This window comes from Bos mutus, chromosome 11 (genome assembly GCF_027580195.1).
Source record: "Bos mutus isolate GX-2022 chromosome 11, NWIPB_WYAK_1.1, whole genome shotgun sequence".
Classification (NCBI taxonomy): domain Eukaryota; kingdom Metazoa; phylum Chordata; class Mammalia; order Artiodactyla; family Bovidae; genus Bos; species Bos mutus.
The window spans coordinates 104,922,199-104,945,826 of record NC_091627.1 but is presented as its reverse complement, the minus strand read 5'-3'; the positions used below and the strand labels follow the sequence as shown (position 1 = coordinate 104,945,826).

Here is a 23,628-nt window from a genome sequence, read left to right as displayed (position 1 = left end):
CTCCACTGTGGCTGGGTGCCCAAGACATTTCTCCACGAAGATATCAGAGTCATGTCTAAACAGGAAGGACATCTGATGCAGCACTGTCTTCTAAAAGCAAAGCCTGGGAACAACATAAGCGTCCACCAGGAGAGGGTTCAGCCGCAGTGAGTTACTATATAGCGTTTCAAAGACTGAGAGAAGTTTCTATACATTGACTCGGAAAGGTCTCCAGCCAGAATTTCACTTCCTGGGACTTCCCTGATGGGCCAGTGGCTAAGACTCCGAACTCCCAACGCAGGGGGCACACACTCAATCCCTGGTCAGGGAACTAGATCCCACGTGCCACAACTAAGAGTTCCCATGTCACGACTGAGGAAGAGCTCCCCTTCCACGGTGGAGCCACAGCTAAGACCCAGCACAGCCAAAAAATCCCTTTAAATGATTTATTTGTCTGCCAGTGCAGGAGATGCAGGTTTGATTCCTGGGTCAGGAGGATCGCCTGGAGGAGGAAATGGCAACCGACTCCAGTATCCTTGCCTGGGAGATCCCATGGACAGAGGAGCCTGGCAGGCTACAATTCATGGGGTCACAAAGAGTCGGGCATGACTGAGCAACTGAGCATGCACGCACTGAGTGAAAAAGAGGATTCATAGGTGCTATGTAAAGGCAGGGTTGTACCAGAGGAAAGGCCATACTTAAATTCCTCCTCTCCCTTTCAAAAATTCTACTTGATTAAAAAAACAGAGTATAGGCAGAGAGCACACTTCTTACGTTAAGCACATCTAGTGATCTGAAGCTCAGTCACACACAAACATTGACAAAAGTGTCCTTTAATCTCAGATGTATTTCGCAGCAGTGGAAGGATCTCGTTTGGTTGACAAGGTGAGTTCCTTTCAAAGACAAGTCTGGAGCGTGGATAGAAACAAAGCCTGGATGAGATGCTAGACGTGAGAAATGGAGACTGGCCCCTCAGCGCCTCACACTGTGACAGTTATGTATTCAGGCATGAAAACTGGGCCATCATTCTTGCCACGCTAATCAGACAAAGAAATGAGATATGCAAATATTTTTTAAAAGTCGACTCACAACAACATTCTCATCAGGCAAAAAGTTAATGAAGAAAATAGGACCCCACAGAGTCAACCCGGGGCCAGGGCCTATCATTCTGACTGCCTGACCTACAATACCCCTGGGAACAAACGTCAAGTTCAAGTCTAGGGCCTGGGGACAGACAGGACCCAAGGCTCAGAATGGCCTTGGCTCAAAGGTCAGAGGTTGCCCAAGCAAGAGGCAGGGAAGTCGCCAGCGATCCAAGACGCTGCACTTGAGGCCGCAGGTCTAGTGCTCATTCTCCAGTGCAGCCTCAAAATCAAGCCACTGGCGCATCCCTGCTGGTGTCGGGGGTCGGGGTATGGATTACATCCCTGGTCAGAGAACTAAGATCCCGCACGCTGCAGGGAACCTGAGCACGTGTGCTGCAACTACGGAGCCCATGCGCTCTAGAGCCCGAGCTCAGCAGCCAGAAGAGCCACCGCAGTGAGAAACCCATGGCAACCAGAGAGCAGCCCCTGCTCGCTGCTAGAGAGAAGCCCTCGAAGCAGTGACGACCCAGCGCAGCCAAAACTAATAAAAGAAAGAAAGCAAGCAGTCTTTGGCAAGAGGAGTTCAGGGGGGCCCCTCTGGGGTGGGGTGGGCACAATACTGCCCCACTCCCCATGAGCTGTTTGCCTTTGCCAAGCTACTTCACTTCCCAGCCTCTGTCTTCTCATCTATAAAATGGGAATCACCGCAAAGCTGCTGTGCACACTGGGTGAGAGAAGGCACGCTGAGCATCACACAGCTGGCCCACTAGGGGCATTCAGCACATGCCAGTGCCCCTTCCTGGCTCCTGGAGCCCGAGAGCATGAAGATGCTTGTGATGGGCGGGGGAAGTCACAGGGCTGGGCCAGCTCACAGGTATTTTTTGAGGGGCCGCTAACAGAGCAGCAGCTAGTACTGCGTGAAACCCTGCCCTCCAGGAGCTCACAGTCTAAGGGGCAATCGGAGATGAGATGACAGTTAACACCAGGGCTGAGATAAACCAGGTGCTGCACAAGCTCTATACCCAGAAAGGCAGCCACAAGAGCCTGAGGTCTCCTGGAGACCTAAAAGAGCAGGTGAGCAGGAACGGGAGAGCCTGGGAGGGTCGAGGGTGCAGAAACGGTTTGTGTGGACCCGGGAGGTGGCAGCAGGTCAACTGCTGGACACTGAGATCAGTTTCTCTCCCTCAGAAAGAGTTTCCTCAACCCAGCCCCTCTGCAGTCTGGGGCCAGGGCTGCTCTCCAAGCTTGAAACCTATCACACGACCGCCTTTAGAAACATCCTCAGACCTGTGGTCACACACCCGAACGGCACCACCGTCACACCGACAGTGTGTTGTCAGTGTGACTCACCCATGAGCAGTGTGCAAGGGTGAGCTAGGGAGCGAATGAGCGCTGCAGGAGACAAAAACAGAGCCTCTGCCCGGACACACGCGTGCCTGGGCTGCAAGCACGCTGGCGGGGCAGGTCCCAAAGTCACACAACAAAGATCTGGACACACACACAAGAAATGGAGAATGTTCACTGCCGTTGCTTCAAGATGCAGATCAGAGTTCCCGTATCCATAATACAGCTGAAATACCGCATCTGATCTCCACAGAGCTCATTTGGACTGATTTATTCTGCACTAAAGACACCTTCCCTTCACCACGATATTCATCCATCCATCCATCCACCAAGTGCTTAACCAAGTCCAAAGCAGACAAGAGTGACCACGAAGACATAGGTCCTAATCAATCTCTGGAGGCTGACATTCCCAATGACCAGCCTGAAACTTTGAGGACCCTAGACGAGACCTACTTGCCCACTTCACGGCAAACAGAAAGGGAAGAAGTGGAAGCAGTGACAGACTTTATTTCCTTGGCTCCAAAGTCACTGCAGACATGAAATTAAAAGACGCTTGCTCCTTGGAAGGAAAGCTATGACCAACCTAGACAGCATATTAAAAAGCAGAGACATTATTTTGCCAACAAAGGTCCATCTAGTCTGCTGCTGCTGCTAAGTCACTTCAGTCATGTCCGACTCTGCGTGACCCCACAGACGGCAGCCCACCAGGCTCTTCCGTCCCTGGGATTCTCCAGGCAAGAACACTGGAGTGGGCTGCCATTTCCTTCTCCAATGCATGAAAGTGAAAAGTGAAAGTGAAGTCGCTCAGTCGTGTCCAACCCTCAGTGACCCCATGGACTGCAGCCCACCAGTCTCATCCATCCATGGGATTTTCCAGGCAAGAGTACTGGAGTGGGGTGCCATTGCCTTCTCCATATAGTCTAAGCTAATGCTTTTCCAGTAATCCTGTAAGGATGTGAGATTTGGACCATAAAGAAGGCTGAGCACTGAAGAACTGATGCTTTCAAATTGTGGTGCTGGAGAAGACTCTTGAGAGTCCCTCGGACTGCAAGGAGATCAAACTAGTCAATGCTAAAGGAAATCAACCCTGAATATTTATTAGGACTGATGATGAAGCTGAAGCTTCAATACTTTGGCCATCTGATGCAAAGAGCCAACTCACTAGAAAAGACCCTGATTCTGGGAAGGGAAAAGGAGAAAGGGGCAGCAGAGGATGAGATGGTTAGATGCACCACTGACTCAACGGACAGGAATTTGAGTGAACTCCTGGAGACAGTGAAGGGCAGAGGAGTCCTGCGGTGCATTCAATGGTATTGCAAAGAGCTGGGCATGCTTAGCAACTGACCAACAACAACAAAAAGAAGTGTGAACGTCTTTGGCTTGTTCAATTTCACTGTGGTAGACAGAAACATTCAGAAATCATTCTGTTGGACTGAGCTCAGAGCTGAACACACTCATTGAACATGATACATGATAAACAGACCTTCTCCCCATAAAAGGACATTCAGTATGAAGTCTGGAGCGGCCCATCTCCCCTCCCTGCTCCTGCTCCCAGTGCACAACCGCTCAGAACCACAGTGACACGGGACCATCAGGCAAAGATAGTGGTGCCACTTGACAAAGTCAGGTCCCAGCTCGCAGCAGGGAAGGAAGCCTGAATTCTGGCCCCAGGGCTAACCATTCAGCATCTGCCAAACCCCAGTTTGGGAGGATTCTCCATGTTTTCCAATGTAGACAGTGAATTATTTTGCATCTTGGTCTGGTTTACCAAAGCAAATATCACTGTGAGCCAAAGTGGTCCGAAGATGACAGGGAGCACAGTCGAAGCTGAACTCAAAGAACCTCTTGCTTGAGGGTGACTAAGCAACCCAGTGTGAGTCAGGGCTGGACTCCAGCACCAGACTGCTGCAGCGGGAGACCCAGAAAACTCCAGACAAGCTGTCACCTCCTTCTGCATCTCAGTTTTCTCAACCGGAAAATGGGAATCACGACAGTATCCATCTTACAGGACTGCTGTTTCAATTTAAAAAAAAAAAGAAACAATGATGGGCTTCCCTGGTGGCTCAGAGGCCAAGTTTCCACCTGCCAATGCAGGAGACACAGGTTCAATCCCTGGTCAGGGTAAATGCCACATACTGCAGGGACAGCTAAGCCCATGCGCCAAAACTACTGAGCCTGTGCCCTGGAGGCTGGGAGCCGCAACTACCGAGCCCAAACATTCTAGAGCCTGTGCTCGGCAAAAAGAGAATCCCTAGAGAGTGGCCCGCCCAGGCTCTCCACAAGTAGAGAAGAGCCCACTCAGTGATGAAGACCCAGCACAGCCATGTAGATACAGAAATAAAGCAATTGAAAAAAAAGATGTATAAAAGGCTCAGAATGTGTCCTTCGAACAGGGAGGCGCTGGATGGATTCCTCAGCAGGGACGAGGGAATGAGTGACGAAGCATGGAGGGAGGGGAAGGCGCGCAGTCCTTGTGCTACAGGGAGCATCAAGTTTCAGGTGGAAAATCTCCTAAGGACGGCACACCATCCATCCGTCATCCACGCCTGGCCTTCCAGGTGGCACAGACAGCACTCCCCAGAGGCAGACAACAGGGCTTCCGTGGCGAGGTGAAGCTCTCTGCAGCTGCAGCCCGCGCACCCCTTCTGCCTGCCCTAGGTGAACAGGCTGCTGCTGAAACCGAGGCAGGCAAGCCCCTTCCAAGCAGGACCCAGGCCCAGAGCAAGCTGGGATCGCTCTGCACTGACAACACCATCCCTCGTTCCCTCACAGCTCCCACGGCCACGCCCAGGGTTTGAGGAGACTGGGGTTTCCCACAAGGTTGACTCAGCCTCTGATGACTTAGTTGAAGGGAGTCCTGTTCCTTGGAGGCTTCCCTGGTGGCTCAGTGGTAAAGAATCCACCTGCAATGCAGAAGATGCGCGTTGGATCCCTGGGTCAGGAAGATCCCCCAGAGAAGGAAATGGCAACCCACTCCAACATTCTCGCCTAGAAAGTCCCATGGACAGAGGAGCCTGGTGGGCCACAGGCCATGCGGCCGCAAGAGTTGGACACAACTGAGTGACTCAACCACTATACACACCCACAGTTTTACATATATGTTACATATATATACACACACACATATAAATAACAGCAACCGACACTGTAAACAAACACTGTACATCAACTATACTTCAATTTTTAAAAATAAATTTAAAAAAAAGATAACTCCACATCCTAGAGTCTTGATCTTGAGCCCAACAATTATTACCCTGATGAATTCCAATTCTCCTTATATCGACCACTTTGTAAAAAGCAACACTCACAACTGATAGGAAGCTACTGAGAACAAAAAATCCCAGCCAATTCTTGAATAGAAAAGTAAACAAAATGTAAAGGGAAGACGTCTGCAAATCATTATTGGTATTTGTCGCCCTCTGGTGGTCAGCCTCAAGAAGTGTCTACATCAGAAAATCCTGGAAACTGTATTTTACAGATGGTCCCTCTACGGATCATTCAGGCCAAAGCTCTCGTCCCATGGGACTTCCCCAGCATTTGAGCAAGTTCTGCTACTCTGCTCCCCACTCCATGTGTGTATGTGAGCGCGTGTGAGGATGCTAAAGAAAGAATAACTCCAACCTGTGTAGAACAAGAGGAGCTTATGATTCTGCTCCCTCGGGACACGTGTAACGCATCTGAAAAGACAGACAGCTGACACGGAGGAGCCCCTGTCTTCATCTCTCCAGTACCACTCTCTGTGTGAAGAGATCGCTGGCCATGCTACTAAAGGGTCGGGACTTCCATGGTCCAGTGGCTAGGACTCCACACTCCCAACGAAGGGGGCCCAGGTTTGATCCCTGGTCAGGGAGCTAGAGGGGCTTCCCAAGTGGCTCAGCAGTAAAGAACTCAACTGCAGTGCAGGAGACTTGGGTTCGATCCCTGGGTTGGGAAGATCCCCTGGAGAAGGAAATGGCAACTCACTCCAGCATTCTTGCCTGGAGAATCCCATGGACAGAGGGCCTGGTGGGCTGCAGTCTGGGGGGTCACAACTGAGCATGCATGCAGGGAGCTAGATACCACGAGCTGCAATTAAGACCCAGAGAAGCCAAATAAATATTTTTTTTAAGTGCCAAGAGAATAAACATCCAGCAACTTCGGTTTACCAGTTCCAACAGAACACACATTTGTGGGTAGCACATATCTTTAAGACATTACTCCAGGGAACCCATCCCCTCCTCTCCATTCCACCCTCTTTATGCCACACTGTTTGATGGGGCAGAGGTCTCACCATGCTCATTATCACAGCGCTTCCACCTCCTTCCAAACATATTCATTTCAGTCCCCCCCGCCCCGACCCTGAAGCTCTTAGACTCACACGGCCCTACAGAGATGCCCCTTATTCGAGCCTACTGCTGGAAGAGAGCTGTATGCTTCTGGCCTCTCCTGACACACCCCTGCCTGGGGAGGTTTTTCTAATATGTGATGTCCATTCAGTGAGTGGCTGCTTTTCTCGAGAATATTCCACAGCTCCCACTAACTACTAAATCGTAGAGGAACTGATCATCACTGCGTTCAGAGTCTTTGTAGTAGAATGGGTGAGTTGGCAGATGATGGATGAGCGGATGTTCGTGCGTGCTAAGTCACTTCAGTCATGTCCGACTCTTTATGACCCCGTGGACTGAAGCCCACCAGTCTCCTCTGTCCATGGGATTCTCCAGGTAAGAATGGTGGAGTGGCTTTCCATGCCCTCCTCTAGGGCATCTTCCCGACCCAGGGACTAAACTTGCGTCTCATGTCTCCTGCGTTGGCAGGTGGGTTCTTTACCACCAGCACCACCTTTCTTCCTTCCATTTCCCCCTCTCCCTTCCTTCCACCCATGCGTGTGCTCATACATACACCTATCCACCAACACACTCACACATTCGCCTGTCCATTCAGCTGTCTGTCTATTCATTCATCCACCCACCCACTCATCCATCCCTCCATCCATCCCTCCTCCCACCCACCCACTTATTTACCTCCCACCTTTTCACTCATCTGGGCTTTCCAGGAGGTGGAATTAAACAGACAAAAATCTGATAGCTTCATAGTGGTAAGTGTAAGTGTTAGTCACTCAGTTGTGTCTGACTCTTTGTAACCCCATGAACTATAGCCCACCAGTTTCCTCTGTCCATGGCGATTCTCCAGCAAGAATACTCCAGCCACACCCTCCCCCAGGGGATTTTCCTGACCCAGGGATTGAACCCAGGTCTCCTGCATTGCAGGTGGATTCTTTACCATCTGAGTAGTAGCCACAGAAATTAAAATTATGAATATAAGAGGACTGAGTGAGCTTCACCAGAGGAAAGGGAGTCACAACATCTGGTTCGAGGTCAACAGAGCAGATAGGATGTTAGTTACACCCTGAAACCAGCTCCCCAGCCCTGGCCCGTGACTGAGGCACACAAGCATGGCACTACAGGGCTGGATGCAGGAACCAGACACTGGGGAAGAGAACCCCGATGTCATTTCTGGGGAGGGCTTCCGTGGTAGCTCAGCTGCTAAGGAATCCACCTGCAATGCAGAAGACCCCAGTTCGATTCCTGGGTTGGAAAGATAACCTGGAGAAGGACAGGCTACCCATTCCAGTATTCTTGGGTTTCCCTGGTGGCTCAGATGGTAAAGAATCTGCCTGCAATGTGGGAGACCTGGCTTCAATCCCTGGGTTGGGAAGATTCCCCTGGAGGAGGGCATGGCAACTCACTCTGGTATTCTTCCCTGGAGTATCCCCATGGACAGAGGAGCCTGGCATGCTGCAGTCCATGGGGTCACAGAGAGTTGGACATGACTAAGCGACTGAGCACAGACATAGAGAACACCCCAAGACAAGACCAGAGAGCAGCAGGAGCCCAAAGCCTGCTCTGCTTCGTGTTCACCCAAGCGACGGCACCACCTCACCCTCTTAGACCAACAGCCGCCTCCGTCTCAGGAGACTCAGCTGCCCCCAGCCTCCTCCTCTTTGCTGTTCCAATGTCCCATGAACCATCAGAAGGTCTTGGAAAGGTGGTTCGAGGACACAAGGTCCCAAACTCCCGTCAGTAGAGAGAGAGGGACTCTTGAAAAGGCTTCCCTGGTGGCCCCGTGACAAAGACCAGAAGGAGACCATGCAGGAGATGCATGTTCAACCCCAGGGTCAGGAAGATGCCCTGGAGAAGGAAACAGCAACCCACTCCAGTGTTCCTGCCTGGGAAACCCCATGGACAGAGGAGCCTGGTGGGCTACAGTCCATGAGGTTGCAAAAAGTTGGACATGACTAGCAGATTAAACAACAACTCCCTGAATAAGAACCACCAAAATCAAAGGCAGCATAGTGAATGCCCACCTCAGACAGATTCCTTTACCTCCTCAGTTTCCCCATATGTAAAATGAGGAGATGGATGGAGCCCTCTCAGAGTTGTTTGAGGAGAAATGAGTTAATACCTGTGAAGCATGTATCATGGGCATGGCTTATAGTCAGCAAGGGGTTGGTGTCATGGGCATGGCTTATAGTCAGCAAGGGGTGGGGGCATTGCTTTTTATTTATTTGGCTGTGCCAGGTCCTAGCTATGGCACGTGGGATCTTTGATCTTCGTTGTAGCATGCAAACTGTTAGTCGTATGGGATCTAGTCCCCCGACCAGAGATCAAACCCAGCCCCCTACACTGGGAGCTCGGAGACCTAGCCACTGGACCACCAGAGAAGCCCCAAACCCGTCTGTTCTGGGCAGCCATTCTCCAAGTGCGGTTCTGGACCAGTAACCGCAGCATCGCCTGGGGCCTTGGAGGAAACGCAGATTCTCTGGCCCCATGCCGGTGCTCTGCACCAGGAGCCCTGAGGGTGGGCCCCAGCTGCGGAGTAACACCTACTTAAAGGATGAGGGAGACTCTTAAAGTGGGGACCAGCTTTTCTTATGCTAAAATATTGTTGTTGTTGCCAGGTCTGACTCTTCACAACCCCACAGACTGCAGCACAACAGGCTTCCCTGTCCCTCTCCCAGAGTTTGCCCAAGTTCATGCCCCTTGCATCGGAGATGCCATCCAACCATCTCGTCCTAAAATGCTAAAATATTACTTTCCTGCAAAATCAACCCAAAACTCTGAGCTCGGTCTCATGTGTGTTTCTGACTCCTCCTCTGCCTCCCAACTCACAGTGACTCTCCCTAGATCCCTTCCTCCTTCAGAAAAGGCTCCCCAGCATCCCCCTCTACTTCAGCTGCAGAATTCGATCAATGCGCCCTCCCCAATCCCTGCCAAATGTCTTAGCTTCCTTTCCTCTAGTCCCTGCTAATAATTTAATCGGACATGGCATCTGGGGCACAAATGACAGCAAGGCTATTACAGCAAGTCTTTAAGAGAAAACCTGAAAGGACTGAGAAATGTGACGAAAATGAGAGGCAACCATGGCAGCGGGGAAAAAAGACATCTGGGCAGAGTTTTAAAGCAGCAGGCGCGCCCGGCCTTGAGCAAACAGGGAGCTGCGGTGACAGTTTTCTAACACAGGCAGAACGAGCGTCAGAGAAAGTGATCCATGCTCTGCTCATCAGCAAGCGCGGGGCAAGCAGGACCATCTGAGGTTTCCCTGAGACAGCATCTGTCCCGTGGTTGAGCCGTGAGAGAAGAGGAGCTGCCAAGAGAGGCAAGGTCATTCTCATCCAAGAGGCTCACGATGAGATCACAATGGCCCAGGTCCGTCAGGGACAACACCCCGGCAGCATCTGGACCCCTCGGGTCTGAGCCCGTCCAGCTCTGCAGCGGGCCTCTGCTCACCGGGAAAACCTGCCTCCCGCACAGAGCAAGTGCTGGCTCATCACCGCTGTGTCACATCACTGCACACACGTCCTCACTCAGGCTGCACTGTGACCAGAAGGCCAATTTTACGGATGAAGAAACTGAGGCCTAAAGAAGGCTACCAGGACTTCCCTGGTGGATCAGGGGTTAGGAATCCACCTGCCAATGCAAGAGACTCAGGTTTGATCCCTGGTCTGGGAAGATCCCACATGCCACGGAGCAATTAAGCCCGTGCCCCACCACTCCGTGGCATGTGAGATCTTCCCAGCCAGCGCTCTGGAGCCAAGGAGCCTACTCAGGCAACTACTAAGCCCAAGTGCTGCAACGACTGACGCCTGCTTGCCTAGAGCCGATGCTCAGAAACAAGAGAAGCCACCGCAGTGAAAATCCCTCACACTGCAACTAGAGAAAGCCTATATGCAGCAACAAAGACCCAGTGCAGTCAAAAAATAATAAATACATCAAAATTAATTTTAAAAAAAGTTTAAGTTGATTCTCTCCCAAAAGTACCCACTCCAGTGCCCCATCTCCACCACCCTATGCCAGCCACCCTGGGAGTCCACCAGTGGCCCCTGGCAGTACAGACATCCTTCCCATGGCATCACCCACTCCAGCACAGGGCTTCCAGAGTACCTTTACAGCCACGAACCAGTGTGTGGCTTTAATATTCAGCAGCACGCCCCTCCGAGGGGCCCAGAGGCTACTGCGATCCAAGGAGCCCTCGTGCAGCCACAGCAGCCATCACAGCACCAGGGAACCCTGAGCAGATTTCTTTCCCGTCTGCTCTACAGAGCAATTCTAGGTGCGTCTGCTTTCTCAGCTTTTGCCTTCTGGAGTCTGAGAGATGGCTGAAACGGTGTCTATCCCAGACGCAGGAGAAGTATTTATTTTATTTATTTGTATCTGACAGCCCTGGCTCTTTGTTGCTATGTGCAGGCTTTCTCTAGCTGCAGGGACTGGCGGCTCCTCTCCAGCTGTGGTGCGAAAGCCTCTCCCTGCAGAGGCTTCTCTCGGTGCAGGGCACAGGCTCCAGGCACAGGGGCTTCAGCAGCCGTGGCTCCCGGGCTCTAGAGCACAGGCTCGATCGTTGTGGCACCGGGCTTAGTAGCCTCGAGGCATGTGGGATCTTTCCGGACCAGGGATCCAATTCATGTCTCCTGCACGGGCAGGTTGGTTCTTCACCGCTGGACCCCCAGGAGAAGTACCGGCTTGGCCAAAGGGTCTTTCAGGTTTCTGTGTAACATCGCACATATGAGCTCTTGGCCAGCCCAGTATTTCCCTCTGCGCTTTGCTGCTGGATCAGCGCCTTGGAGTCACTCCTGGGCCCACATCCTGAGGTTCTCCTGGAGCCTCACCCACTCAGTTGGTTTGGCTGAGACCCGCCGGGCCACTCCAGACCTGGGTCTTCAGAACTGAACACGCACCTCACCCACTTTACAGAGCCAGCGAGAATAAGCACAGAAGCAGCACCCACAAGCAGGCCGGCAGTCACCAGCTCAGGACTGAGTATCACAGCTGCGCCCACGGTGGGGAAGAGCGCCATGGAGGCGGAGCGCAGCCAGGCGGGCTTGTGAGCCGCACAGACCCGGCAGAGGGAGGGAGGGAAGGCTTTCCTGCTATTCCTGATGCCAGGCCTGGGGTCAAGTGAACGGAACTTATCCCTTCTCAGTGGAGAAGCCGGGTGCCAGCCACACATGGATGTTTGCTGGTATCTCAATGTTCCGTGCAGCTTCCCCCTGCTCCGTGGAGCCTAAGAGGGGAAAGAAACTGGAAGGAACTAGAGGGCAGGCAGTGCTGCACTCTGAAGAGGAGGCAGCTTGCAGAGCACTCTCTCCCGGCTGCTGTTTCCAAGTCAGAGTATAGCAGGGGTGGGGAAAGGGGGTACGACTGGCTCCTGGAGGTCTGACCCCATGGTCCTGCCTGTGACGGTGACAGTCACATGCCAAGCAGACTGCGCGCATCAACACTCCCCGATGGACTCAGCCAAGACACGCAGGCTGTTACCCACTAGTCAGCTCTTAGCTGCTTTTCCAGAAGATGTGCTCCTTCCGAAGGACCTGTTCTCCAGGGGCCCACCTTTAGTGGCCTTGTTGCTGTAAGGACCAGGCTCCACCCACCGTAATCCACAGCACACATGTGGATGTAGAGGGATGGTGAGAAGGCTGCAGAAAGTTCTCTGTGTAGAGCTAACTGGCACTGGCATTTAACCAGCAACCCAAGCCACCTTGTGCCCACTGTGGTTCAAGAAGCTCAGTTCCTGAGATTGTTACCCAGCTCTGGACACGTGGAAACCAAAATTTGAGGGAAACTAGTCAGTTACCTTCATGGAGCCCATAGCTTGGAAAGTCACAGCGAGTCTGGAAGGGGTCAGCGCCGCCAGCATCGCATTGAATCTCGCACTCTTGTCCTTAATGGGGGAGTGGTACTGCCCATCTGGAGCCACAGAACCGAACCTGCGGTTTCAGGGAGTGGAAGGAGAGGTGGGGTGAGCGTAGGAGGAGGACATCGAGCCTGGAAATGAAGGCAGGTGGCTCCCACAGGCACACGCAGGGAAGTCACACAGGGCTCCCCATCCTGCAACCTCCCTCCCAAGACAGCAGCGTGAGGGGCAGGACAAGCGCCCCCCAGGAGACGCTGAGAGAGGCTGAGTCATGGAAAGTAAGAGCCGATATCCTGCCACTACCATCTGCGGCTCAGTGGTGCCCCAGACAGAGAGAGGCATGAGGACTGCCATCATTAACCCAACTCTGGAGCCTGGCAGTCCATCCACAATACACCATAAACTTCATCCTTTTAAACTGCTCAACGGTCTTTAGTATATTCACAAAGCTGTACAACCATGACTACTATTCGGTTCCTAAACACCTCATCGCCCCAAAAGAAACCCCGTGCCATCAGCACTCACATCCCAGATTCCCTACCCTTTAGGGCCTGGCGGCTATTCACCTATTCTCTAACTCTCGGGATCTGTCAATTCTGGACGTTTCACGTAAGCAGCGTCACACAACGTGTGCTCTTTGTGTCTGGCTTCTTTCACCTGACACACTTTTCTCAAGGTTCGCACGTGTCTTCACATGGATCGGTGGTTGTTGTTCAGTCACCAGCTGAGCAACAGATCTGTGTCTGACTCTGTGCCCCATGGACCGCAGCCTCCAGGCCTCTCTCTCCCTCCCCATCTCCCGCAGTTTGCCCAAGTATCAGTGCTTCATTCCTTTTAAGGCCAAATGATATTCCATTGTACGGGTATACCTTAGGTTGCTTATCCATTCATCAGTTGATGGATATTTCTGTTGTTGCCACTCTTTGGGCTGTTATGAATAACTGTTATGAACATCCGTATACAAGTTTTTTTGTGGATATATTTTCAGTTCTCTTGTGGACAATGTTTTCATACAGACCAAGCAGTAGAATTGGTAAGTGCCATGAAGACGTTAACTTTTGAAATTGTACTTATTTATTTATTTTTGGCTGCACTGGGTCTTCACCGCTACACGCAGGTTTCCTCTAGTTGCGACAGGCAGGGCTCCTCTCTGGCTGTGGCACACAGGCTTCTCACTGCAGTGGCTTCTCCTGTTGCAGAGCACAGGGTCGAGAGTGAGGGCTCAGCAGTTGTGGCACATGGGCTCCGTTGCCCCGTGGCATGTGGGATCTTCCCGGACCAAGGATCGAACCTGTGTCCCCTGAATTGGCAGGCGGATTCTTTACCACTGGGCTACCGGGAAGTCTGACTTTAAACTTTTGAAGAGCTGACAAGCTCTTTTCCCAATTGACAACACCGGTTTACATCCCCACCAGCAATAGATGAGGGCTCGAATTTCTCTAAATCTTTGCCAACACTTGTTATCATCTGTCTCTTTTATTATAGCCATGAAGTGAGTACAAAATGGTACTTCGCTGTGGTTTTTTAACTGGCATTTCCTTGCTGACACTGATGTTGAACATCGTTACATGTACTCTTAGCCATCTTCTGTATCTTCTTTGGGTAAATGTCCATTCCTATTTCTGCCCATTTTCTAGTTGGGTCATTTGTCTTTTTATAGTTGAGCTGTAATGTGGTTCCTTTTATAGTCTGGATATTAGGTTCTTATACATGATTCACAAATCTTCTCTGCCACTCTGTGGATGTCTTTTCACTCTCTTCATAGCGTCCTTTGCTGCACAAGGTTTTCAAATTTGGATGAAGTCCAGGGTATCTATTTTTGCTTTGGTTCTTTGTGCTCTTGCTGTCAAATCTCATAAATCATTGCCTAAACAAGGTCACAAAGATTTACACCTATGTTTTCTCTTATGAGTTTTATGGGTTTAGCTCTTATATTTAGAGCTGTGATCCACCTTCTGTTAATTTTTGTACATCGTATGCAATAAAGGTCCAAGTTCATGTATTTGCATATGGATATCCAGTTGTTCCAGCACTATTTGTTGAGAAGACCTTTCTTTCCCCATTAAATTATCTTGTCACCCTTGCTAAATATCAACTGACTATAAACACTAGAATTTCTCTCTAGATCCTCTATTCTGTTCCATTCTCCATCCATCTAGCCTTATACCAGCACCACAGTGACCTGACAACTTTAGGTTTGTAGTAATTTTTCAAATCAGGAATGGGAGTCCTCCTGCTCTGTTTTCCATTATCCAGATTATTTTGGCTACTCTTGAGTGTCTTGCATCTCCATCTGAATTTTAGGACCAGCTTCTCCATTCCTTCAAAAAAAAAAAGCAACTGAAGTTTTGATAAGGGTTTCAATGGATCTGTACATCTATTTACAAGCCCATTTTTGATCAAGTGATAAACCAACACCCCCAAGTGTGTTGCCTCTGCTGTTTCGTAGTATTTGGGGGGCTATACCAATGGAATAGTTTTCAATCAAATCTTACCAAAGAATATTCTATACACTCTCATACCTTCTACAGACCTTGGAGCCCCCGATCATTTTTCTTTCTGATTGAATGTGACTTTCTAATCTCTAGTGCATTGGATAAATGCTAAACCAGTTGGATGAGGTTCTGATAGAGGACTGTCCAATCCACTAAGATCCCATTTGGGTGAGTAAGAGAGAGGGCACACCACATCTACAGCTTCTCTTGCCTCTTCCCCATCTCTGAGAGTGGAGTGATGCTGGTAAGCGACAGGAAGCATGCAGGGAAGGCTGGTGGCCCTCAGATCTGCTGGCACGGGCACTGGTTGTTTCTGAGGGGCCTGGGGGCTTCATCACCTACTGGGATACCTACAAAATGCTTTTGTTGCCCACATTTTGTGCGTGTGTGCTGAGTCACTCAGTCGTATCCATCTCTTTATAATCCCAGGGACTGTGTCCCGCCAGGCTCCTCTGTCCATGGGATTCTCCAGGCAAGAATACTGGAGTGGGTTGCCATTTCCTCCTCCAGGGTATCCTTTTCACGAAGGGATTGAATCGGGTCACCTGTGGTGCAGGCAGATTCTTTACTGTCTGAGATACAAGGGAAGCCCCTGTTTCCATTTTATTTCCTATCAATTCACAAGGGGAAAAAAGTTAACAAACCGAATTTGGTTCATTTTAAGTTTGTTTCGCCCATTAGTTTATTTAAACTTTTTATATCTATGACATATATTTGCTGGCAAGAACTTGAAGACAACAGAAAAGAGTAAAATGTTCAAGGAAAATCTATAGGAAAGCACGGAGCAAGACTGATGGCTTGCCTTTTCACAGATTTAAATATCACTGTAGTTCAGGATTGTTATTGGATTCATGAAAAGATGCTGAGAAAAGTAAAAGTAATTGGTGTTTCTCAGCCTGCATTAAGGAGAAGGCAATGGCACCCCACTCCAGTACTCTTGCCTGGAAAATCCCATGGATGGAGGAGCCTGGTAGGCTGCAGTCCATGGGGTCGCTAAGAGTCGGACACGACTGAGCGACTTCACTTTCACTTTTCACTTTCATGCATTGGAGGAGGAAATGGCAACCCACTCCAGTGTTCTTGCCTGGAGAATCCCAGGGATGGAGGAGCCTGTTGAGCTGCCGTCTATGGGGTCGCACAGAGTCGGACACGACTGAAGCGACTTAGCAGCAGCAACCTGCTTAAGCATTGTGAACTCCTGGGCTCCACACCTGGAATGCACCTGTGGAAGTGCATTCACCTCACTGGAATGCACCTTGATCTCACTGAGGGATGCTGGGAAACGACACTAAACACTTGTGACACTGGGCTTCCCTGGTGGCTCAGTGGTAAAAAAAAATCTGCCTGCCAAGCAGGAGATGTGAGTTCAATCCCTGGGTCAAGAAGATGCCCTGGAGAAGGAAATGGCAACCCACTCCAGTATTCTTGTGTGGAAAATCCCACGGACAGAGGATCCTGACAGGCTACAGTCCATGGGGCCCCAAAAGAACTGGATACAACTTAGCAACTAAACAACAACAACTTAAGACATTATTCACCCAATCAGTTCAGTTCAGTTGCTCAGTCGTGTCTGACTCTTTGCGACCCCATGAACTGCAGCACGCCAGGCCTCCCTGTCCATCACCAACTCCCGGAGTCTACCCAAACCCATGTCCATCGAGTCGGTGATGCCATCCAGCCATCTCATCCTCCGTTGTCCCCTTCTCCTCCTGCCCTCAATCTTTCCCAGCATCAGGGTCTTTTCCAATGAGTCAGCTCTTCGCATCAGGTGGCCAAAGTATTGGAGTTTCAGCTTCAACATCAGTCCTTCAAATGAACACCCAGGACTGATCTCCTTTACGATGGACTGGTTGGATCTCCTTGCAGTCCAAGGGACTCTCAAGAGTCTTCTCCAACACCACAGTTCAAAAGCATCAATTCTTTGGCGGTCAGCTTTCTTTATAGTCCAATTCTCACATCCATATATGACCACTGGAAAAACCACAGTCTTGACTAGACAGACCTTTGTTGACAGAGTAATGTCTCTGCTTTTTAATACGCTGTCTAGGGTGGTCATAACTTTCCTTCCAAGGAGTGTCTTTTAATTTCATGGCTGCAATCACCATCTTCAGTGACTTTGGAGCCAAAAAAAAATAAAGTCAGCCACTGTTCCCACTGTTTCCCCATCTATTTCCCATGAAGTGATGGGACCAGATGCCATGATCTTAGTTTTCTGAATGTTGAGCTTTAAGCCAACTTTTTCAGTCTCCTCTTTCACTTTCATCAAGAGGGTCTTTAGTTCTTCTTCACTTTCTGCCATAAGGGTGGTGTCATCTGCATATCTGAGGTTATTGATATTTCTCCCAGCAATCTTGATTCCAGCTTGTGCTTCATCCAGCCCAGCATTTCTCATGATGTACTCTGCATATAAGTTAAATAAGCAGGGTGACAATATACAGCCTTGATGTACTCCTTTTCCTATTTGGAACCAGTCTGTTGTTCCATGTCCAGTTCTAACTGTTGCTTCCTGACCTGCATACAGGTTTCTCAAGAGGCAGGTCAGGTGGTCTGGTATTCCCATCCCTTTCAGAATTTTCCACAGTACTGGTTATAATAGCCTCCAAAGCTGAAAGAGGGTACCTTACCTCCTGCCATCCACAAAGGAAGCAATAACACTGTTTTATGATAACCAAAAAAAAAAAAATTAAGGGAAATAATCTAAATACCCAACAATAAGGGACTGATTATTAACTTACAGATAATTTATTTAACAGCTTATGATGGCAATATTAAAAATGATAATGCCTATGTGTATTTCAGGCTTCCCTGGTAGCTCAGACAGTAAAGAATCTGTCCACAATGCAGGAGACCCAGGTTCAATCCCTGGGTCGGGAAGATCCCCTGAAGAAGGAAATGGCAACCCACTCCAATATCCTTGCCTGGAGAATTCCATAGACAGAGGAGCCTGACAGGCTACAGTCTATGGGGGTCTCAAAGAATCAGACACAACTGAGCAACTAACATTTTCTATGTGTATTTATTGTTGCATAGAAACTTTGGACATATTTTGTTAAACAGAAACTACAAGTTATAAAAAAAATAGAATTTCTAAGTGGATCTCATTCAGTAAAAATCAAACATCTCTCTCTCTCTTTAGTATCTACTCATAGAGAAAAGTCTAAAATGTTAAACACAAAAGTGTAATAAACATTGTGGATAGATGATCAAACCAGTCAATCCTAAAGGAAATCAACTCTGAATATTCACTGGAAGGACGGATACTGAAGCTGAAGCTCCAATACTTTGGCCACCTGATGCAAAGAGCTGACTCACTGGAAAAGACCCTGATGCTGGGAAAGACTGAGGACAGGAGGAAAAGGGGATGACCAATGAAATGGTTGGATGGCATCATTGACTCATCGGACATGAGTTTGCACAAACTCCCAGAGATAGTGAAGGAGGGTGAAACCTGGCGTCCTGTAGTCCATGGGGCTGCAAAGAGTTGGACACAACTTAGCGACTGGACAACAACATCAAAGGTGATAGTACTGGGGATAATTTTAGATTTCCTTTTATTTATCCACCTTTCCTGACGAGTAAAACTGTAAACGTGGCTATAAGAAGACAGCTGGGCGTACAGCCCATGAGACTTAGGAACCAGGCCTGGGAGGCAAGGAGCTCACAGCTGCAGCACGTCTGAGTTAAGGAGGCAGCTACTCACTTATCCAGCAGGTTCTCCCTTGGTATCCGAACACTGTCAAATCTCAGAATCCCGTTATCCACACCATGTAGACCTAGAGAGAACAGACAGGAAATGGAGCTGCAGGTGGGACAAGCTTATGAGCATCAGAAATACTGTCCCACGGGACTTCCCTGGTGGCCCAGTGGTTAAGAGTCTGAACTCCCAACGCAGGAGGCTCGGGTGTGATCCCTGCTCAGAGAGCTAGGTCCAGCTTGCCACAACTAAGGGTTTGCATGTTGCCTTTGCTGTTCAGTCAGGAAGTTGTGTCCAACTCTGCGACCCCGTGGACTGCAGCATGCCAGGCTTCCCTGTCCTCCAGTACCTTCTGGAGTTTGCTCAAGTAGAGGTTGTATGCTACAGCTAAAAGAGCCCACACGCTGTGACTAAGACCTGCTGCAGCCAAATATACAAACACATTTCTTAAAAAAATACACACCAAGACATTTTTCAAAACAGTTATACCATCGCTGCCACTTTCTAGGTTGGACATCACTGAAACGCAAAGCCCTTCTTCCACTTCCAGAATCGTGGCTGCTTTCTTATCTGGGTGAAGATGCCATCTGCTTGTTTCCACGCGGCGCTGGTGCCTGTCTGTCCAGCTGCCTCCTCACTAATGAGAACGGAGGAGGAAGTGCTGGACTTTCTAGGGCTCAGCCGGGGCCACAGCTGTCTGCCTGGGCAGTTGCTGAGGCTGGAAAAGGGGAGAATTCCAGGCAGCCGAGAGAACATCTGACTGAACATACAGAAGCAGCAAAGCTCATTCAGCCCTGCCAGTGACCCCAAACTCAATTTCTCCTCCTTCCCAATGCTTCCTCCTCCGAACACAGGGTGAATTTGCAATAGCAAAGGCCTAAAAGACACTGGAAAACGGCCAGAGGGACAGCAGCGGGTGGGCAGAGTGGTCCCTTCAAAACCAGTCTCTTCTGCCTTCACTGCTTTGGTGAGTTAGGCTAGACTCAGGTGGGGAAAAGTGGAAACAGTGACAGATTTCGTTTTCTGGGGCTCCAAAATCACTGTAGACAGTGATGCAGCCATGAAATTAAAAGATGCTTGCTTCTTGGAAGAAAAGCTATGATAAATCTAGACAGTATATTAAAAAGTAGAGACATCACTTTGCCAACAAAGGTCTGTAGAGTCAAAGCTATGGTTTTTCCAGTAGTCATTAACAGATGTGAAAGTTGAACCATAAAGATGGTTAAGTGCTGAAAAACTGATACTTTTGAACCGCAGTGCTTGAGAAGATTCTTGAGTCTCTTGGACAGCAAGATCAAACCAGTAAATCCTAAAGGAAATCAATCCTGAATATTCATTGGAAGGACTGATGCTGAAGCTGAAGCTACAGTACTTTGACCACCTGATGGGAAGCGCTGGTTCTTTGGAAAAGATACTGTGCTGGGAAAGATTGAGGGCAGGGAGAGAAGGAGGCGATAGAGGATGAGATGGTTGGATGGCATCACTGATTCAATGGACATGAGTGTGAATAAACTGCGGGAGATGGTGAAGGACAGGGAAGCCTGGTGTGCTACAGTTCACGGGGTCACAGAGAGTAGAACATGACTTAGAGACTGAACACCAAGAGCTGGTAGGGTCGGGTGGGGAGGAGGCAGGAAGTGCAAAGGAGGGTGGAAGAAGGGTCACCCTCAAACTCACCTTCTTTATGCATCATATCAACGACCGTCACTCCTGGGTACAAGCTTCCATTTTCATCTCGGACAGGAACGATGAAGCAGTGGGGCCCTAAGGACGGTGAAAAGACACTTTACTAAAGTCTCTAAAGACGTGAGCAAGGCTTTCCTAATTTCCAGTGTGCCATTATGTTGATTCTGAAATTCATCTTGTTGTATGACTGTGCACTGCCCATAATAGTGTACAGTGTTAAAGGTAACGATAAATTGTTTCATCATGTATATTTAGGAGACCAAGTGCTGAATTTTTTAAAAGGCAAATAACTCAATTTCTTATGTAGCTGTGCCACACTGCATGTGGGATCTTAGTACCCCAATCTGCAGTGGAAGTACAGAGTCTTAACCACTGGACTGACAGGGCTAAGTTCCAGTGTGAATTTTTTACAAGATAAAAACAGCCCTTGGAAGGGGAAGGATTCTGTAAAGCACTCATGGGAGAACAGTGCTAATAAAGAGAAACGGCCTAGGATTCTGTGTTGGTGACAAACCTTGAGATCTTCCGTTTATGATGAGCTGGGCAAAGACTGCTGCGTAATTCCCGTACATCGCATTTCCAATGTACATCTTCTCAGCGTTTTTACACGGTGTGTCAATGACAAACTCCTGCACAGAAACACCAAAGCAACAGAGTTTTCTTCCTTACGGTTCCTTTCAACCCCTGGGCTCAGTGCAATGAACACCGTGAAACAGATTCACGTTGCACAGCTGCGCCCACTTAGGCGACCTCAAGAAAAGGTGTAGGTGACCCAAAATCGTTTAGTTCACCCTCACGTTCCTTCCCTTCTTGCTGGCTGCTCTTCTTTGTCAGGTTGGACTAGCACGTGTCACATTCGTCCGAGCCTGTGGCTTACACGTACGAATCCTTCTTCAGTGAGCTTCTTTCTCTCGAGGCTGCTCCACACTGAGGTTTTGACTTTTAAATAGCCCAGCACCCAAACCCCTAACAGCCCTGGTGATCTGTATTCAGCTCTCACCACAGCCCTCGCTCCCAAACACTCCACCTGCAGGTCTCACAAGAAACGATGGCGTACCCAGCGATCTGGGGCCCAGTTCGATGAGCCATGCCTGTGCATTTCATCTGCTGGACACTGTCCCTCCTGGGGCAATGGCATGGTTCCTCAGGTCCTCCATGATGCTGGGCCGCAGGCACTCCTGCATCTAAGGTATGAGTCCATCGTCTGAACAGCAACTAACCAAAGGTTAAACACGTCGGGGCAGGGGTGCTAAGTCACTTCAGTCGTGTCCACCTCTTTGCAACCCTATGGACTTAGCCCGTCAGTCTCCTCTGTCCATGGGATTCTCCAGGCAAGAATACTGGAGTGGGTTCCCATGCCCTCCGCCAGAGCATCCTCCCAACCCAGGCATTGAACCCATATCCCTGATGTCTCCTGGTTGGCAGGCGGTTTCTTTACCACTAGCGCCACCTGGGAAGCCCTTAAATGTGTACATCTGAACACAAACAAGACTAATAAACAACTGTGACCTAGTCCCACCATTGCTTAGAATCTCATCCCAGACAATTTTGATTTTTATAAAAAGAAATATCTCATTTAAGCCTTGGGGTGACTGTTTCAAAATCTCTCTCCATGTTCTTGATCAATGAATATGATAATGAAAGGTTCCCTCAAAACTCATGTGAATAAGCCCTTAAACCAAAAAGCATGTGTCAACAATTCTCCATCTTATAAGGGAATGAATCTTAGAACACACCATCTAGCTTGTCTCCAAAATATGACCAAGGAGTCTAGCTCAAAACAGTCTGAAGTTAACACTGGTCAGGAAAAAGCAGGAGGGAAATAATTAGCTTTTTGTTTTCAGTCTCTGCTCAAAATTCTGCCTCGTTTTTTCTTCCTCTCCAGGAACCAGAACAGGATCACCATGGAAACACCTCTCTTCCCTTCTTGGTCCTCTCTCATGCGGCTTGCTACCTGGGATACCCTTCAGCCTCTCGTTAAGGAGAGACAGACCATAACTGCCAAGTCTGCATCCTGGGTACCTGGAACAGGTCGAAGAATCCAGGGAGTAGGGGGAAGGAAAGGGGAAGCGGGGTGGGGCATGATGGCAAAAAAACAGAACCGCAAATTTAATCGAAGCTGACAATATCAAATATGTGGCTGAACCAAACCAACAAGCTATTGATCGTGTAAAGATCATCTCGGATTTCAGATTTTCAAGTATATGGACTGCACTTTCCCTCTGGCCAAGAAATACAGTCTTGGAGCCCAAGAAAACATTCTCTGACACATGTGCACACAGGGAAACTTTTAACATAGGCAAGGGCTTTTCAGAAACATAAATGGATGAGCTGATCATTTTTAAGTCTCTGGAGGCTGCTGCCCTTGTCTCATTGGGCCAACCAGGAACTTCTTAAAGAAAGGAGTTTTTATGAGGCTGGTGGGTGCAGTAACACACAACACGTGGTGAGGGGATGCATTAAATAGCACCCCACGGGTGGGAAGGGAAGTAGCAGAAAAGGCTAACCTGGCAGAAAAGATCTGGTAGTGTGGGGAGGAGACAGGAGGCCATTCGTCCCCATCAACATTTGATCCTCTCTGGGAAAGGAGTTCTGTCACTTCTGGCAAAAAGACTTGATTTGGAAAGTCTGCCTCAGCCAAAACGCTGGCGTTTAAAGCTGGATCTAAATAATGCACACCATGTGTGTTGGTTCCTATTATAATTAGTCGTTGAAGACTGACAAAACAGTCAGTCCTATAAACACTCATGGCTTTGGCCAGAGAGCTCTTAAAGCCTCATTTATTTTTGTGATTTTGCATTAAGTGTAAAACTCTCTCTTACCTCAAAGCCTTCCATGCCGCTACTCAACCTACCATCCAAAAATAAAAATAAAACAGCCAACCCACAGGAACGAATAACAAAAAAATTGAAGACATTAAAACTGCTCCGGAGGGAGAGAGCTCATTTGATATGCTCGAACATTTGAAAAGGGAAATGAAGGGGAAAACACAGAAATCAACGAAGGGGAAAGCCGTTCTCGGCTAAGCAGCCCTCAGCGGCCTGAGTCTATGATACGCTTATTCCCTCCCTCACTCCCCCGGGAGGTGGCAAGTTCACCAGAGTCTTCTCATCATTACGATCTCAACTTTGCAACTCCCCTGCAGAGAGTGGCAGCTGCCAAAGCACACCAGGTAGCT

At 49.2% G+C, this 23,628-nt stretch overlaps 1 protein-coding gene across 3 annotated transcripts in view; it reads right to left on the bottom strand.

The window, feature by feature from the left end:
- ACOXL (acyl-CoA oxidase like) overlaps window positions 1-23,628 on the bottom strand; it is a 329,296-nt gene that overhangs the window by 250,002 nt on the left and 55,666 nt on the right. For all 3 annotated transcript variants that reach the window (XM_070380058.1, XM_070380059.1, XM_070380060.1), the window contains exons 6-9: window positions 20,965-21,079; window positions 20,442-20,528; window positions 18,771-18,843; window positions 12,516-12,648 (exon numbers count right to left, since the gene is read on the bottom strand). In XM_070380058.1, coding sequence (XP_070236159.1) covers window positions 12,516-12,648; window positions 18,771-18,843; window positions 20,442-20,528; window positions 20,965-21,079 — 408 coding nt within the window. The remainder of the gene's footprint in view (window positions 1-12,515; window positions 12,649-18,770; window positions 18,844-20,441; window positions 20,529-20,964; window positions 21,080-23,628) is intronic.